General features: G+C 42.2%; 1 protein-coding gene across 3 annotated transcripts; it reads left to right on the top strand.

Annotated features, from left to right (window-relative positions):
- Positions 1 to 1,149: 1,149 nt before the first annotated feature.
- Positions 1,150 to 18,416, top strand: LAPTM4A (lysosomal protein transmembrane 4 alpha). Of its 3 annotated transcripts, none has more exons than XR_014842527.1 (7): positions 1,150 to 1,399; positions 8,889 to 9,009; positions 12,694 to 12,770; positions 12,877 to 13,223; positions 13,864 to 15,736; positions 16,419 to 16,517; positions 17,802 to 18,416. XR_014842527.1 is itself a non-coding variant. In XM_085019950.1 (7 exons), exons 3-7 carry the CDS (start codon positions 12,729 to 12,731, stop codon positions 17,874 to 17,876), a joined length of 435 nt encoding a protein of 144 aa, XP_084876076.1. In that variant the 5' UTR covers positions 1,150 to 1,399; positions 8,889 to 10,377; positions 12,541 to 12,728; the 3' UTR covers positions 17,877 to 18,416. The 3 variants fall into 3 exon arrangements, 2 of the variants coding, with proteins under 2 accessions (XP_084876076.1, XP_005662781.1); XM_085019950.1 differs by having other exon boundaries at positions 8,889 to 10,377; positions 12,541 to 12,770; positions 12,877 to 12,999; positions 15,641 to 15,736; XM_005662724.4 differs by having other exon boundaries at positions 12,877 to 12,999; positions 15,641 to 15,736.
- Positions 18,417 to 18,560: the final 144 nt, after the last annotated feature.

The following is an 18,560-nucleotide window of genomic DNA, read 5'->3' on the forward strand; positions in this document are numbered from 1 at the left end:
TAAAGAAGCAGCGGATATACAGCGGTTTTTTACAAAAAAATCCCAGGTAGTCAGAACATCAAGATCACAGGGCTTTTCCATTTATGGTAAAATCCAAGAGTCTAGGCTTACTGAAACTATCCCTTTGATATGCACCTTACCATCGAGTGCCAGCAACCTATTTTTCTGCTATCCTGAATCCCCTCAGGGTGTACCACCCACTGGTGGTGGCTTCAGAGGCTGATGCCTTGATGCCACAATTTCCTTTGTTTACTGAAATGGGCAGATGACATTCTTTGCTCCCTTAGCTCCACAAGGAAAGATGGAGAGCCCCTGTAGATGCAGAATACCCAGAAAAGTGAGCCAGACAATGGCTGGTTTTTCACGGAAAACGCCTAGGTCCCTGTGTTTCACCATTTTTGTGAAATTGTGTTTCCTTGTGTGTCATTGTGTTTCATAATTTTTCCGTATAAACGTCACTCTATCATTACCCAGGAGCTAAGCAGTTCTTCCACTTTATTTTGCTTCTATTTTTCTCAATCCTTCTTAGCTGCCCTTGGCAGGGAATGGTATTTCTTTGCTTCTACCATGGAGGCGTCAGTGTGAGTTAAAACAGAAACCTAACCTTACTCCTCCAGGAAGTCCCGAATTTCTTCAGTCGAAAAGGCCCCGGAGCGGGAATTAGCCCCGCCCCGCCCCTTCCTCACAGGCCCCGCCCCTGACCAGCCCAATAATCAAACTGCGCGCAAAGGTCACGTGAGCAGCTGTTGTCCCGTGACACTTCGGAAGCGGTACGTGGCAGACGTCACTCAGAAAAGTCCTTCGTGCAGGCTTTCCGCCACCCACCTCATCTCGCCTCTCCTTTTTGCCATCAAACGCTTCTCTTGGGAATGGTGAACTACCGACCTCGCCCCCAACCAGAACTCCTCTAGACCGACGAGCTAGCTCATGCCCTCACGTGAGAGGCGGGGATTTATTAGTGCTAAGACGAGTTGCGATTCTGATTGGGCGTGAGTCTTGTCAATCTCCAGGCTTTTCCAATCAAGGGCCGCGTCCGCCCAGCTTTTCGCTCTTCTATTGGCCTGAGTGCGGGAAAGGTGGAGAAAAAGGCTAAAAGGAACTCGCGCGAGAGTGGCGCTCGGTACTCAGTGCGCAGGTGCGAAGCCTCTTGGCTGGGGCCCTGGCCGGGGGCTGGCTTGAAGACGCGTCGTTTGGTTTTGGACGCTTTGAGAGAGCCGTCTGGTATCAACCGCTGGGCGGAAGGCGTTTGTCAGGGGCCCGGCCACGAACGAGGCCCACGAGTTTCCCGATGGTGTCCATGACTTTCAAGCGGAGCCGCAGCGACCGGTTCTACAGCACCCGGTGCTGCGGCTGTTGCCATGTCCGCACCGGGACGATCATCCTGGGGACCTGGTACATGGTAAGGGCGGGCGAGGCGCGGGGATAGAAGCCCTGGGGGGAGTGCCCAAGAGTGGGAAGTGGGAGGGGGGCTGGTCCGAAAGGAAGTGAGTGTTCCCACTGGGAGGGGGTGGGGCGGGAGGCGTAGAGGACCTTCTTTGCGGGGGGGGTGGGCTCTAACTTTGAGGTGGGGAGAGTGTCTCGGAATCGGAGGGGTTGGGTGGCGATGGGAAGGTTGTTGCTTGGTAGGGTTAAGAGGAGAAAAGCAGGATTGGGAAAGGCAGAGGAGTAGCGGGCAGTGGGTGGGGGGCGGGATGAGGGTGCTAGGTTTTGGTGTGGGGGATTCTGGAAATTACCAGGTTTCGAGATCTTTTTGTGTGCTTCCGTGATCTGAAAGAACTCTCCCCTCCCCCAGTGCTTCCTGGAATTTGTTTTTCCTAACGAGACAATTAGGACCAGACCTTCATATATGCAGCGTAGTTTTAATATTATGCCTTGCCTGAAGGAAAAGTGACAGATCTGGTTTCAAAGCAGTTGTTTGTGGTTCCTTGGATCTTATTTGTTACATTGTGTTTGTGATGTAGGCAGAAAGGCCTCTGTTGTGAGTCTGGACATTGGCCTAGCGGTAATACCATTTACCAGGATTTACTTAGACTCGATTTGCCTTTTCCTGATACAGTTCCCCTACCCTGCTCTTGAGACGCTTATGCTATCAGACCCATTCCATTTTTTTGAGACCTTTATTGACAGCCTCTTCCGTTTTGGCTACATATGCTAGCATTCTCTGTGTTTTAAGATCTGTGTAATTTTATGTCATAACCAAGTTGACGGTGTTATTGATTGGGGGGTTCACTAGTAATACCTTTGTGATTTCTTATCATCTCCAGTACCCATATAGTAAATAAGCTAATTTGTGACTTCTAAATATGTGATTCTATTTAGGTAGTTATGATGACTTTACAGACGTTTTGACAAACCTCATGTTGTGTACTTGGCCACATTTGCTAATGACTTCGTGATTTTAAAAATTTGTATTACTTTTGGTTTGGGAAACTGTGGCATTAGTGAGACTGCAATTTTCTGATAACTTCTCTGAACTGCAAAAAAGGAAGAGCTTTACCACACATTCTTTTTGCCTTTCTTCTCTTTACTTGCTACCCCAAAGCCTCCATCGAAACTATTATCATTTGCCAAACACCAGTTGAAAATCATCCTCAGGCAGATAGATACAGGTTCATGGCCCACCCCCAGGGGGCTACCTGAGCTCCCCATTATTCCTGATTGCTGTGTTTTTACAGTCTGTTTTAATGTACATTAAAAACAACAAAACTTGACTGTGTAGGCTTATTTGCATGTTTCAAAATTTATTGTAATATTTCCTGTACTTTTATGTTAGGAAACATCATCTTAGTGCTATAGTTAAATCACATTTCCTCCACAGAGACCCCCCTCCCCCTTGTTTTATATTTTAACTAATTTGTAACACTGGACATTGATTAAGTTCATGGCAGTAGCAGCATTGTGTTTCTTTTTAGGGTCGAACCCGTGGCATATGGAGGTTCCCAGGCTGTGTTTCTTCATATTGCTCAGCGTCTGGGTCTTCAGTTTCTTTTGTTTGTCCTTAGCTCTGCTTTCCCTGAATAATTCAAATCTTTAGGGTCCTCAAGACTCAACCTTGCCTCTTTGGAAGATAACCTTCCCTCCTACTTAACTGAGAGAGCCCAGCAGCCTGGGACTCTTGCCTGCAAGCTTAATTTTCCTGTTTCTTCTCAGATTCTTCCCTCCATTCACAGAACAAAGGATTTCTAACTCCTCCTCAAGAAGAAAATAAGCACCATCTCAATTTCAGCCATCTGAATGTAATTGGCTGTATTTCTTTCCAAGGCAGATTTTTTTGATGCTGTGGGCTCAGCTCATAAAAATTAAAGGAATAGCAGGGAAGAGTAGGAGCTATAAACCACAAAACTCAAAATGCAGAGGGAAGAACTTTAGTAAGGGCATTTCTTCTGAACTAGAGAGCGGGGAGTTTTAATTCTGTCTCCCACTGGAAGGACTCGACATGAGAAAAAAATCCGTGCTTTAGTTTCATTAAAAAAAAAAGTGCCATGGATATTGTTTCTTTGCACAGATTTTTCTGGTTAGGAGAATATTACTAGCTGCCTAAATTAATTAACATGTTTTAAGAGATCTTGATCATCTACAATGTATGGCTATGGTGCACATACAAAAAGGATAAATCACTGGGACCTATGTTATTCGTCTTTTGTATTCTTATTATCTGCCACACACAGGCTCCCAAGTGTTTCTTGCCTTGACTCTGGCATCTGCCTTTAAGATATTGATGCTATTGCAAAGAACTTTGGAGCACAGATACAACCATGCAATTTATGGTACAGTTTCAAGGGAGAAGGAAGTGGTCAGTAGTATCAGATTCAAATTAGATTAAGGACTGGAAAAGGCCGTTGGTTTTGGCAATTACAGTTTTTGCCGGTGACTTTGAAAAGTGTGGCTTCAGAATCATAGCAGTGTAAATGCACACTTTTCTGCTTAGTTGGGAAGACACATGACATTTAGAAAAACAAGACCAGGGAGACACAAACAGAGGACTTGTCCACATAGTTGCATTTTGTTGCTAAAGAAAAGCTTCTTTATTAAGACAGGAATACTACAGGAGTGGGTGAAGTAGAATGTCACTTCCCTCTCCAGGTACCTTGTCAGGATCCTCTTCCTCTGCTGTTCCAGGTGGTAGAATATTGATGATCCTCTTTAGATGATCCTGTGCTGTTTGGAAGGTGGGGGTGCAGTCCTCCCTCCTGCTGGGGCAGACACTGTGTCAGTGACTTTGTATCTGATACAGTGTCATTGCATTTCTAGCAACTCCTTCTGGTCTACTGTTAAGGTGCGTGTACACTGTATATTGAAGGATTAATTGTGATATTAAATAGTGCGGTAGAACACCAGACACAGAAGCTAGAACCAGTTATATGCACCAGCTCTGAGGTGTTAGCCTTTGGCATTTAGATTTGAAAGAAGCATGCCTGGCAGAATACCTGGTTTAAGTGTTAGGAAATTTCAGAATGAGTTGCGCTTTAAACTCTGACATTCATCAGTTGTTTTCTCTATCATTTATTGAATATTTTGAAGCCAGACGATTTTAAACAACAGTTTCTTATGTGGTATAAGTTCAGATGTTTATTGAACGATTGAAAATGAGCTTAGGAGTTGCTGCAAGGGCGTCCTCCTTCGCAGTTAATGGTGTAGTACAAAAAGACATTGGGAGCGTTTGGTATAATTTTAGGTTGGTGGAAAGATTTAATATATGGCTCACTTTTCATGAGCATCTTAAGTGTAAAGAATCTAAAAGTTAGGTAGCTGGGAAAGACTTGAAGACAGGCTACCTCAAGCTATATTGTTTCTAGTTCCCGCCCCTGACTCCTTTAAGTAAAGTATAGCTTGTTTGTATTTCCAAGTTAGAATCTTGTCTCAAACCCCCCCCCCCTTTTTTTTTTTGCCTCAGTGCCTTTGCCTATGCTATTCTTGCTCACCAAAATGCTCCCTCCTCAAGTCACTTTTTAAAACTATTGAGAAAAATCTCAACGACACAAAAATGGTGAAATAGTATAAAAACCTCCCATTCACTCGTCACAGCTTCTGTCATTAACAGCCATTTTGCCAATTCCAGTTAGTTTTTTAATGGTTACTTCACTTCTTTTCTTGGTGGCGCTTTGTAGCTTCCCAGCCAGAGGGATCTAGTGTCCTTGCTATGTACTTGGAAAAGTTACTGCATACCTATTTGTATGTACTTACTGAATAGTACTGATTACACATTAGTGTGATGATCTTTTTAAAATTTTTCTCCTGCACAAAAGAATACCCTCCCTGAGGGAGGAAGATGATTTGTCTTCTTGTATAAAATGTGTTAAGTAGTAACTTAATAATTAGAGCATTGGAAGTATTCATTAGACATTCGTTAAATGAATTGTCTCCAAAAATAGTAGAAATAACTCATTTGTAACTGCACATCTGGTAAACAACTATATACGAACATTTGATTGTAATACATGTATATTTAACAAAAGTAGTTTTAAAGATGGTCAGCTTTGATCTCTATCTGATGGCAGCTCTCTGCTGACTTGCCCAGACCCTCATCAGCATGCCCTGAGACATTGTTCTAATTACAGTCTTCGCACATATTGGCGTGTGGCTAAACACGCTCTGAGGAAAGTAAAGAATAATGATTAAAAAAAAAAACAACACATACAGAAACAAAAACCAGTCTTCAAGGAATCTTCTGGGATGGGTGTGGCAGTGAAATGAAAAAGCTGAGAGGAATTACTTTCTGGAGGCTGAGTGCCTCCAAGGATCTGACACCGTTCCTTTGAAACAACTGAAATCTGACACATCTGTTCTCTGTTGTTGTATGCTTATTTTAAGTGTGCAAAGGGCTTACAGAAATGTAACACAGACCATACTGTTTAACCCACTAACTCCAGTACTTCTCCATTGGTGTGGCCATTGCCCCTGCTGTTACCTATTTGTATATATGCTGCATTCTGTACCTCTCCATATTACTAGGTTTAAAAGCCGGTCATTATTTTAATTACATTTTTACTAGTTTTCTTTCCTGAATGCAGTAAAAGGGAAAAAATGAATCAGAAGTAAATATTCTGGATTGGTTTGTAGGCTGTTGCTCTCCAGAGAAATTTTATCTTACAAGACCATAAAGTTAGTTTTATGTATATTTTGAAAAATGCTATATGGAGCTTAGTAGAAATATCTATTGTAACCAAAAGCAAGTAGGATAGGGATTTCATCCTTGTGGTGCAGTGGGTTAAGGATCCCAAGTTGTCACTGCAGTGTTGTCACTGCATCAACTTGGGTCGCTGCTGTGGCCGGTTTTGATTCCTGGCCTGGGAAACATCCACATGCTGTGGGCGGGGCCAAAAAACAACAACAGCAAAAAAAAAAAGGCAAATAGGATAGGGTCTATATATGAGCACAAGTAGGTGCTCAGTGATGAATCTTTAAGATCACAGGATGTAGTACTAAAATACAAGTTGGGATTCTAATGAAATATAATGAATTCAATGAAGATTTGAAAATGTGAGCTTTTAGTGGAGTAGTACTGAACTTATTTTACCTTGTTTTAACTAATTTCTTGGTCCTTTTGATTAGAACTGTGATGGATTGTTTGATATTCAGGAGTATGACTCACAATGAAATGAAATTTGAAGTGTCCCTAATGCTGGAGATGGTGATAGTGGGTGAGTCTGTGACTTACCCATAGAAGAGAAGAGATTTGTATAAATCCTACATGTGATACAAATATTTTTAAAAGGGAAATTAAACTCTTAATTTTTTTTTTTTTTTTTGTCTTTTTGCCTTTTATAGGGCTGCTCCCCACGGCATATGGAGGTTCCCAGGCTAGGGGTCGAATCGGAGCTGTAGCCACCAGCCTATGCCAGAGCCACAGCAACGCCAGGTCTGAGCTGTGTCTGCAACCTACACCACAACTCATGGCAACGCCAGATCCTCAACCCACTGAGCAAGGCCAGGGATCGAACCCAAAACCTCATAGTTCCTAGTCAGATTCGTTAACCACTGAGCCACGATGGGAACTCGAAACTCTTTATAATTTTTTTAAATTTATTTTATTGAAATATACTTTATTTACAGTGTTAGGTTAAACTCCTAAATAATTTTGGTGTGTCGTTTCCTTCATTTAGTAATTGAGTTTGTGTGTTTTTCTTGACATGAGAGTATTTTTCTGTACAGTCTGAGCTTTTAAACTGTGACTGTATTGTGCTTAACAAAGAAAAGTTTTCCGAGTTGATTTAGAACTGATTTCTATACACAGAAGATACAGTTGTTTTGGTAGATATATCTGATTGTTCAATAATTAATTCACCTAATCGTACACCACATACACTGTCCAAGACCCATTGCAATAAAAAAGGACAGTAGGAGTTCCCGTTGTGAGTCAGCAGTAATGAACCTGACTAGTATCCATGAGGATGCGGGTTCGATCCCTGTCACTGCTCAGTGGCTTAAGGATCTGGTGCACAGATGCAGCTCGGATTTGGCATTGCTGTGGCTGTGGTGTAGGCAGGCAGCTGTAGCTCCCATTCAACCCCTAGCCTGGGAACCTCCATATGCCGCAGGTATGGCCCTGAAAAGAAAAGGGGGGGGCAATAAAAAAAATCAGCCTTCAACTGGGGAGTCACCTTGCACATATAGTCTCTTACAAGAGATTCTTACATATAGTCTCTTTCACAAGCTTTTGAAGGGTAAAATGCCTAGCTTTTCAGCAGTGCAAGGGAAAAGGCATGTACCTGAGCATGTTTTATTTAGAAGTAAAGTATAAACATTTTATACCCTTAGATAATGGTTTCTTTTGGAAAGATCTCAAAACAGGTGTTGCTTAGGAATGGTTGTAAGTAATCCTGCAGTGCTAAGAGGCAGGATGTCTTAAAGAGAACCAGGGTTTGTATCCTAGCTCCTCTTAGCAGCTCAGTGAGCTTAACTCAAGGTACTTCACTTTGCTGAAGAACCTTAGTTTCCCCACCTGCAAATGGGTGTTAATACTTGACAAGGTTGTTGTGAGGAATAAGTGAAGTAATCTGTGCAAATTTACTTGATTTATAGTGTATCCTCAATTGATTCTGAATTAGATACTGTGATGTTGTTTATCTTAAAGATAAAACTTGGACTGCTTATCTTAGAGAGTATGGAATGCCTTTAACTGTTAAGCTGTGTGTTATTTATCACTCAGGGTGGTCAGAAGAGGGCTACAAAGTAGAGATTGTTTCAAATACTCTTGATAAAGCTCAGCTATCCCTTGAAAGTATCAAATGTTCGGCTTTTCACAAAGGCAAGGAAGACAGATTCTGTGAACTTTAGATAGGGAAACCTATTCCAATCCTCCCTGAGATTTCCTATCAAATCATTAGAGGGCTTGTTTGGAGCACTTAAAGGAAGTGATGCCTCCTGGGATAACTGTTACAGCTAACATTAATAGCTTGAGGCAGAAAGAATTTCCTTTTCCAGTTGGAGTTACACCCTGGTAGACTAGATATCATGATGGGATTTCAACAAGATGTTCGACAAAGTTTCAGGATGTTCTTCTGGACCAGATAGACTTTTTTTTTTTTTAATTTTTTGGCCCTGTCCTCAGCTTGTGGAAGTTCCCGGGCCAGGGATCAAACCCATGCCACAGGAGCAACCAGAGCCTCTGCAGTGACGATGCAGGATCCTTAACATGCTGCACCACAAGAGAACTCCCAGGCCTGGGCCGCTGCAGTGATAACACTAGATCCTTTCTCTACTGTGCAACATGGGAGCTCCTATTTTAAGCTATTCTTAAAGTGGTATTGTGTATTTTATCTCACAGGTAGTCCCTTTTTTAGGTCTTTGTTACTTCAAGTAAAACAATGTTAAGCAGACATCTAAAGATTGTGCTAAAGACTGGTTCTTTGTTAATAATGTAATCGACAAAATGTTGTCTTTCATAGGTGGTCAACCTGTTGATGGCAATTTTGCTGACTGTTGAGGTGACACATCCAAACTCAGTGCCAGCTGTCAACATTCAGTATGAAGTCATTGGCAATTACTATTCATCTGAGAGAATGGCAGGTATGTTTTTAGTTGAAAATATCTCCTGCTAATTACACATACTTACTATTTAGAGGATTAAACTTTTTTTCCTCTTTTCTCTCTCCTGTCGCTGGCCTATAGAAGTTCCTGGGCTTGGGATCAAAGCTGTGCCACAGGAGCAACCAGAGCCACCACAGTGGTAATGCCAGATCCTTAACCTGCTGTGCCACAGAACTCCTAGTTTAGCTTTTGTCATAAAGCTCTGTATTTCATTACATTTGATCCATCAGTGAAGGGTTTTTTTTTAATTGGTTATTAATTTAAATGATTTATTGTTTCTGATCCATCAGTGAAGTTGTTTTTTTTTTTTAATTGGTTATTAATTTAAATGATTCATTGTCCATAGGTCTAACCTATTTCTAGAAACCAGGTAGCATTTTTGTGGCATCTGTTATACATTGTAGTGAGATACTAGTAACAGTTGAACATACTGTGTTTTTAAAGTGTTTCTGGTTTTTTTTTGAACGAGTCTCCTGATTGTCTTTTCTAGTATAGTGCTTTGATTTTGTTGTCAGATTGAGAGCAGAAATACCAAGAATATACAGAAACATTCCTTCTGGCATTTATTTTTTTTCTGAGTAATCTGTTTTTCTTTAAATCCAGAATAGAAAAATATAACTAGTTTCCAGTGGCGATTTTTGGCATTTATAAAACACTAATTTTAGCTGTAAAATTTTACTGAACCAGCTAATGTCAGAATTTTCCCTTTTCATGTGTGTTCCTCTTAAAATTGAGGTATAGGAAAGGATTCAGGGTCATTGAGAGTCTTAAACGTCTGTACAACTAGCCCTTTTGCTAAAGCTGCAGAGAAGTCACAGGTCTGTTGCATGTTGCATGAGTGTTCTCCCTTTTGTAGAGAAAATCACATGTATTCACTGTTAGATTTTGTTGATTATAGTCTACCAAGCCCCCTCCCCTTTTTTTTTTTTTTTTGCTTTTTAGGGCCGTACCTGAGGGATATGGAAGTTTTCCCAGGCTATGGGTTGAATCAGAGCCACAGCTGCCAGCCTGCACCACAGCAACTCGGGATCCGAGCCGCATCTGCGACCTACACCACAGCTTGTAGCAAGGCTGGATTCCCGACCCACTGAGCGATGTCAGGGATCGAACCTGTGTCCTTATGGATACTAGTCAGATTCGTTTCTGCTGCACTACAACAGGAATTCCCCAAAGCCCTGTTAAGAGAATATAAAAATGCATAATTCTTAGTCATATGATAGTTGGTGTTTCTTTGGAATGTAAAAACAGAGCCAGTGAGCACAAAGTTAATTTCTGATCATTGGTGTGATTGCAAGGTGTGTTTTTTTTGTTTTTGTTTTTTTTAATGTTATTAGGGTCACACCCTTGGCATATGGAAATTCCCAGGCTAGGGGTCGAATCGGAGCTCTAGTTCTAGCTACTAACTACTGCCCACAGCCACAGTCACAGCAATGCGGGATCTGAGCCATATCTGTGACCTACACCACAGCTCACGGCAATGGTCCTTAACCCACTGAGCCAGGCTGGGATTGAACCAGAGTTCTCTCATGGGTACTAGTCGGGTTCGTTACCACTGAGCCACGATGGGAACACCTGATTACCAGTTTTTTAATGAGGTTTGTGATTATTTTTAATCAGCTGAAAAGGGATGACACTCAGTATGTAAGAGATACTTCTGCAGCATATGCACGCAGTTTTTCATGTATGAATTTGTCTTTATTTGTGTTCACTATGGAAATTGATGAATACTCAAGGACCTCCCAGAGGAGGTTTCATTGTGGTGGTGGGTGGAAACCTGAGGTTCTTCTCTGGGCATCTAGCCCCTCGTATTTTGTTTGCTTTATTAATTTGCAAATGCTGGAGCGACTTGTCAGAGGCATTGAATATGTTTCCTACCCACCACCACCTCTCTCCTCTGTTTTGCTATTTGTTGCTCCAGTGGAAGACCTTGAACTTCACCTTCAGTATTTTAAGAAAATGAAATAAATGTGTAATCTGCTAATAACAGATTCTTGAAAGCTGATTGTTTGAAGTACAAACTTTTCTTTCAAGTTTGTCAGTACCAGTCCTGTATAACTTCATACTTCGTTTAGTTCTTCCTGGGGGTTCCCACTGTGGGGCAGTGGGTTAAGACTCCCAACTGCAGTGGCTCGGGTCACTGCAGAGGTGCAGGTTTGATCCCCGGGCTGGCACACTGGGTTAAAGGATCCAGCGTTGCTGCCGCAGTGGTTCAGATTCAGTCCATGGCACAGGAACTTCTGTATGCCGTGGGTGTGGCCAGAACATTTAAAAATAATAATAAAAATAATTCTTCCCTTGAGCCATCCTAGAGCCATTTCGTGTGCTGAGGCAGGGAGGCCCTTTACATCCCTGACATTTAGCTGTCCTACATCCTCTAGGAAAATGTGAAGAAGGCTATTCTTAGTTTAGTGCCACATATTGATACCATTTGTATTGCCAGGTGACAGGATAGTACATGACATTTATCTGATAGTGAGAACATTCAGCATTTAGTCTAATCATTCAGATTCTTCATGCAAGAGGCATGGAGTCAACTTCATATTTGTGCTAGTAAGTCAAATATGGTTTAGTTTTTTTTTTTTTTTTTTTTTTTTTTTGAGATTACTTGCATGCTTTTTTGTTTTGTTTTGATTGAGACTACCTGGGTGCTTTGTGAGAAAGTTTAGTGAACCTGGATTAATGTAAAAAAAGGGAGCAACCTGAGGAACTGCTGAATGAAGAAGAAAATAGACCCTTGTGTAGCAGAGGAGCCAAGGTTGGAGGGATGCTGGGTGGAGAGTTCAGATGTTGAGATGGGGGTTGATGGAAACCTTGGATTTCAGATGATGTGTTTTATCTAAGGCAAGCAAGGGCATCTGTAGCATTCTGTGTTAAAGACGTCTGTCTCTTAAGCAAATACCAGCCTTTCACTCCAGTTAAATCCTCCTTGTCTCACAAGACCCAACTTGGTTCATTTCTTTCATATTTTTTCATGAGTTCTGTAGGCAAAACTAATTGTTTCTGCTTCTGTGGTAGCACTTGCCACATTGAATTATAATTATCTATTTGCACGTCTTCAGAAGTTAGGCTCTGGACAGAGGTCTGTCTCCCTGGCAGAGGACCTGGTTCACATGCTATCCTAAGTCAGTGTCAGCAACTTGAGGCAGTTTAACAAACAAGAAAAACAAAGGCACACATTTCTCAAGTTTCATTACTTAATGCTGAGGCAGATTTTTTTTTTTTTTTTTTTTACTTTTTTGGCCTTGGATGTTTTCATAGCCAGTCTTGAAAATAATTCAGATGTTTTAAAGCTAGCTTTTAAAACACTATTTTGGGAGTTCCTATGGTGGCTCAGTGGTTAACGAATCCGACTAGGAACCATGAGGTTGCAGGTTCAATCCCTGGCCTTTCTCAGTGGGTCAAGGATCTGGCATTGCTGTGAGCTGTGGTGTAGGTTGCAAACGGCTCGGATCCTGCATTTTCTGTGGCTGTGGTGTAGGCTGGTGGCTACAGCTCTGATTTGACGCCTAGCCTGGGAACCTCCGTATGCCGCAGGAGCAGCCCAAGAAATGGCAAAAAGACAAAAAACAACAACAACAACAAACCCCTACTATTTTGTTATGAAGAGCTTTATTTTTGTTATGTAAGTAGCTTAATTAGCTTTTTTTGTTCTTGTTTTCTTAGATAATGCCTGTGTTCTTTTTGCGGTCTCTGTTCTTATGTTTATAATCAGTTCAATGCTGGTTTATGGAGCAATTTCTGTAAGTATCCTATGTTTTTACCTTTTAGAGTTTGGCTTTTACTGAGTGCTACTTAGCTATTTCACATATGTGATGTGATGTTGTGGTTGCTATTTTTTTCCCTCAGTATCAAGTGGGTTGGTTGATTCCATTCTTCTGTTACCGGCTTTTTGACTTCGTTCTCAGCTGCCTGGTTGCTATCAGTTCTCTAACTTACTTGCCAAGAATCAAAGAATATCTGGATCAATTAGTAAGTGTGTATGCTAATTAAACTTTTTTTTTTCTCATTTTAGGTAAAATATTTACATTGAAATTCAGAGTCAGCTTTTAGATACTATTTTTATTTTAACCTACCCTGTTTATGATTTAGCGTTTTAAAATAATTACTATTCCTGCTTTTAACAATCATGTTGACTCCATTAAGATGAAAATAGAATATATTTTTACCATACCATGTAGATAATCCTATATTAAGTCCCTCAAGCTGGATATCCTAGAACCTCAGGAGTATTTCAACTTTAGAGCATATGAAACATACAATACTCTGACGGTATTTGGCACTCATTAGAGTCATGGCTTTCTGTCTTTGCAAGTACCTGTAGATATTTGAGTGCCCGCTGTAGCCTTCGTTCTCTCCTGGGCAAACTGTTAGTGAATGGTGTAGCTGTAAACAAAACTTCTTTTCTTCAAGGAGCAAACGCGTGTATGTGGGGAGTTAAGCAATGATGGTCTCGTCTGCGATAATGAATTAGGGCCCCCCATGACAGCAGCAAAGGAGGCTCGAAGGTCAAAGCCGTGCGGTGGAGGGGCAGGGAGCACTCTGGCCTGACGTAAGGTCTGGGTGGAGGTGAAGGATCCAGATAAATGAAAGTTTATTTCAGAAATGCTGTCTTATAGAAGAGTTGTTTTCTCGAAACCCACTTCAGATAGTCCATTTTGCATACCACCAAGTTTATCATTCATTCACGCAGAAAACATTTGTTGATTGCTTCCTGTGTGCAGGGCACTCTGCTAGGTCCTAGAGCTGTGTCAGTAAAACTGACTTTAAAGTGAAAGAATTGGAAAGTTGACTGTTTTTTGTTTTTTTTAGGGTTGAATCCGAGGCATATGGAAGTTCCCAGGCTGGGGGTCGAATCGGAGCCATAGCCACTGGCCCACACCGCAGCCACAGCAACCCCGGATCTGAGCTGCGTCTTCCACCTACACTGCAGCTCACGGCAGTGCCGGATCCTTAACCCACTGAGTGAGGCCAGGGATCCAAGCCCTCGTCCTCATGAATACTGCTTGAGTTTGTTACCACTGAGCCACAACGGGAACTCCAGAAGTTGACAGTTATTGAGTTAACATCGTGATAAAAGCAGGGAAGGAAAAGTGTTGGCTGCTTTGTGAGTGGGTGTCACACAGATAGCAGACCTGGCCTGGGAAGTAAGGTTTGAATTGCCCTCCAGAGTCTGCATAGGACTGAGGGGAGGGAAAGTGCAGAAGAAGGCGTTCTGTCTAAGAGCTACCTGGAGGCGGGAGGGCAGCTGACAGTGTCAGGAGACTAAAGGAGAACCTTGGCGGCCTCACCCACATGCAGGGACAGGAGCAACATGAGATAGGGCTGGGGAGACGAACCGGGGCAGAGCCTGCAGACCTGCTCAGCCGTGGTCAGCAGCTTCCTAAGCTTAGTTCTCTCCGATCTGTCATCTCTGGCTGAAAATCTGCAAACCTTCTGAGTAAAATTTCTAGCATTCACCATTTTCGATTTCTAGAAATCAAGAAGCTGACCCTTTTTGATTTCTAGATGAAGGCTTAACAGTTTTATCACAAGAACACCCTTAGCTAGGGTTTGGGATTGGTATGCGGATATGATTTTCTTTTTCTTTCTTTCGTGTTTTTCTGTTTTGTTTTTTGGTCCTTCGGGATTTCTGTGTGCTGCTTTTTAATGAAAATGTAAAGTTATTTGGGTCTTTGTGTTGGCATTTCCATTAAAATAATTGTATGTTTTAAAAAATAAAATGAACTTTATAGAAAAACATCGAAAGGAATTTACTACTGCTTTTATAGAACCCCAGTGGTTTCTCCCTTCTGTTTTATTCACTTGGTGTCTCAGACTGGAAAATATTTTCTTTGTTGGCCAGCTTGTATGTAAATCCTAAATTATTCTTTTGTAATACCCTTCTCCCTGGACCTGGCTCATTGCCATGTATGCAGTAAATGCTAAAGAAATATTTGAATAAATAAATACAGCTGATCCTTCTCAATAAAACATCATATGTCGCCAGGAAATAGTATAATCCCAGGCTTCATAATCAGGGGCATACCTTCTTTGTGTCCCTTTCTGATGAGTGTTGAAATTAATTGACACTTGGCTTTTAAAAAATTATTTTCCCCACGTAGGACGGAATAGTTAATCTTGGCATCTCCCAACTGAGTAACTCAGTGATCCAGGGACATATCTGGGGTCATGTAAAGGAGATAGACCAGAGGCTGGAAAGATATAAAATAAAGAGAAAACAAGCTCGGTTTAGACTCTGAGGAGTAGTCTAGGTATTCATACATTTTAAGTGATCAATAGCATGCATTAATGATGAGGCTTGAGAGTATTTTGAGTTAAATTCTGTTTATAAGTTTTTATTAGAATATCAGTTCTGACTTGGGTGCCTTGTGTTTGTATTCTTAAGATGCTCTCTAGGTAACCACAGAGTACATGCGCCATGGCTGAGTTACAGGGGTGTATGTGTCTGAGGTCCATGGTGTACTTAGGGCTCACTTTGGGTGTTGTGCCTTCTGGGGGTTTGGACCAGTGTGTAATGACATGTACTCACCATTATGATGTCATACAGAAGAGTTTGCCTGCTCTAAAAATCCCTTCTGCTCTGGCTGTTCACCCCCCTCCTTTTTTATAGCCTGATTTCCCCTATAAAGACGACCTCCTGGCATTGGACTCCAGCTGCCTCCTGTTCATTGTTCTTGTGTTCTTTGCCTTGTTCATCATTTTTAAGGTGAGTTGCTGACTGAATACTTGGGGGTGGGGGGTGGGGGCGTTTGGACAGTGACACGGTTCATCTGAGCCTTCTTTTTACCTTGTCTCCTTGCAGTCAGCAGTGAGTGAGTGTTTATTCTGACGTGGTGGTAGAGATAACTTCTAGGGAATGTTCTTCCTTTTGTTTTCAGGCAAATGGTTAGAAATGCCAGGATTCTTCCTAAGTGGAAGGAACATCATTATGCTTTTGGACATGGTTCATGATTAGGATTGAAAATAAGTTAAAATTCCCAAGGTTCAGAAGTAGCATTTCTCCTGCAGCACAGTGGTCACACTTGAACCCCCAAACTCTGATCTCTCTGTTAGATAGTGGTAATAGGAGTGTCCGAGTGGCGCAGCGGGTTAGGAATCCCGTGTTGTCACTGCTGTGGCACAGGCTTCCTCCCTGTCCCAGGACTTTCTGCATGCCGTAAGTGCAGCCAAAAACAAACAAGCAAGCAAGCCAACAACCACAGTGGTAATAAAACCTGTGACATTTGAGTGAGGGCAGGTAGGGGGAGCACCTGGCCTGCGCTAGGTCCAAGCGGATAGAGATCCCTTCTCCGTAGAGAAAGCGGGAGAGAGCACTCTAAGACGCTTATTTTAGAGCACCGAGTCTGCTGAGTTTCCAGCATATGTAAATTTTGTTTGTATTCTTTTAGGCTTATCTAATCAACTGTGTTTGGAACTGTTACAAATACATCAACAACAGAAACATGCCAGAGATTGCTGTGTATCCTGCCTTTGAAGCACCTCCACAGGTGAAGGCCCCTTTAACATAGTAAAACTTGGGGAGCCACTGTGGATTATTCCCAAGAGGAGCACCTGGATCTCCACTTTCTTGTCATTGCCGTAACTGTGGTTTAGGGTATGGAAAAGGGTAAATTCACACGTCTCGGCATTTCCCAGTTGGAATCCCGAGAACACGGGCTAGAGGCACCCTGCACTGCTCGTCTCAGTCAGTTTGGCCAATAGGTTGGGTTCATAAGTGTTCTCCAAGTATCACACTTTGAGGGGGGGATCAGACAGGGGACAGTATTGTGAGCAGTGCCAGGCTCTTGGCTTTGGGAACTTCTAAGGCAGCGTACTTCCATCAGCTGAATCTTGTGTTGCTTTCCGGAAACATCAGTATGATCCAGAGGGGAAGCTGATTTTCCTCTGGGGAGGTAAATGCAGCGGATTTCATGAATCTGTTGGGGAGGCCTACCTCCCAGGCCCTCAGTTGCCGCTGTGCTGTCCTCCCAGGTTTCCAACATGTGGAATGGATGTGGCCTCTGTAGGGTTAGTCTGTCACGTGAGAGTCACTTAGGTTCAAAAAAGCCACCCTCCTCCATAGGTGTGCCCTTGACCTTGGAGCAAATAATACAAGTACTTGATCCTTTAACCACAGATTCAGATGAAATTCAGGATCCAGCCTCATGTTGGAGGCGTCCTTTAGCATGGTTCAGCGGGGCCCTTGAGCGATCCTCAATCCCTGAGGTGTGCTTGGCACTGCTGCTCTCTCAGTCACAGTGGAGTGAGGGGCGGGCAGTGGCACATACCTTGTGTCAAGGCATCCTGGTGGCCTGGGTCTGTTCAGAAGCAGGGTTTTGTCTGCCTGACCTGCTTCCGTCATGCATCTCTAGCAGCCTTGATCAGAGCCTCGTAACCTGCACATAAAATTCTAGGTTGTTAGTCATCTCTTCTCTCAGCGGCTACAATTGGCTCTTGGACGGCATGGGTTTGAGCGGCGAGGGCCCACTGATAAGCGGATGTTTGTCACCAGTAAATTCTACGGTACTGCAGCATCTGCGTTGATTCCGCAGATGTGCAACTGCAGACACAGAGGGCAGACGCAGTGATATGTGGATTTTCAGCTATGTGGAGGGTCTGTGCCCCTAACTCCCCACATTGCCCCCAGGTCAGGGGCACCTAGCTGACAGTTTTTTCAGTTCTTCTCTGTAGGTTTGTGTACCCCTAGTTAAGGTATTAAATCTGAAAGCGGAATTATTCCAAGTAGGATTTTAAAGGAGAATTAAGTCAATGTAATTTTTTTCTCTCTTCAGTATGTTTTGCCAACCTATGAAATGGCAGTGAAGATGCCTGAGAAAGAACCCCCGCCTCCTTACATACCTGCCTGAAGAAATGCTGCCTTTGTCAATAAACCCTATACCAGCTTTTCGTCTTGTTTATTTTACAGAATGCTGCAATACAGGGCTCTTCAAACTTGTTTGATATAAAGTACATTTTACTTTAAGCATTTATTTTCAAACACTAACAAGCTTGTTGGATATCTATGAAAAGACTTTTGTTGTTTTGTTCAGTATATTACATTTTAATAGTTTTTGAAGACAATCTAGGTTAAGAGCAAAATGCCATTGTTTGCCTTTGATTGGGGGGTGGGAAGGGGGCATTCTCCACACATAATCTTTTTTAACTTTGCACTTTCTTCATATCACAGTTTGTATTTTGGTTATTTGCTGCCCTGGATACTTTCAGGAAGAATGAAGTAAATACTCGGGGTGGGCAAGTTTAGTATAAGATCTGAAGTTTTCAGCTGTGAAAAAAACAAAAAATATACTACATTTTATCTTGACTGTGGGTGATGATGGTTGCATGTTTCTAATTTGTACGTGTTTCCATCTTTGTGATAAGATGCTTTAATAAATCTCTTAAATATTTATTGTTGTTTTTTCATCTGTCATCCTCTTTTGGTAGGTAAAATGCAACATTTTCCATTATAATAAACTCTCTGCCATGGTTTTTTGATACTTTGAAAATAGCCATAGCCCAGCTCAGTGGACCAACTCAGCGCTATTCCTGGG

This window comes from Sus scrofa, chromosome 3, assembly GCF_054392235.1.
Source record: "Sus scrofa isolate SSC_HxYL_T2T_F1_AM1 chromosome 3, Sscrofa_HxYL_maternal_Yorkshire_Landrace_v2.0, whole genome shotgun sequence".
Lineage (NCBI taxonomy): Eukaryota > Metazoa > Chordata > Mammalia > Artiodactyla > Suidae > Sus > Sus scrofa.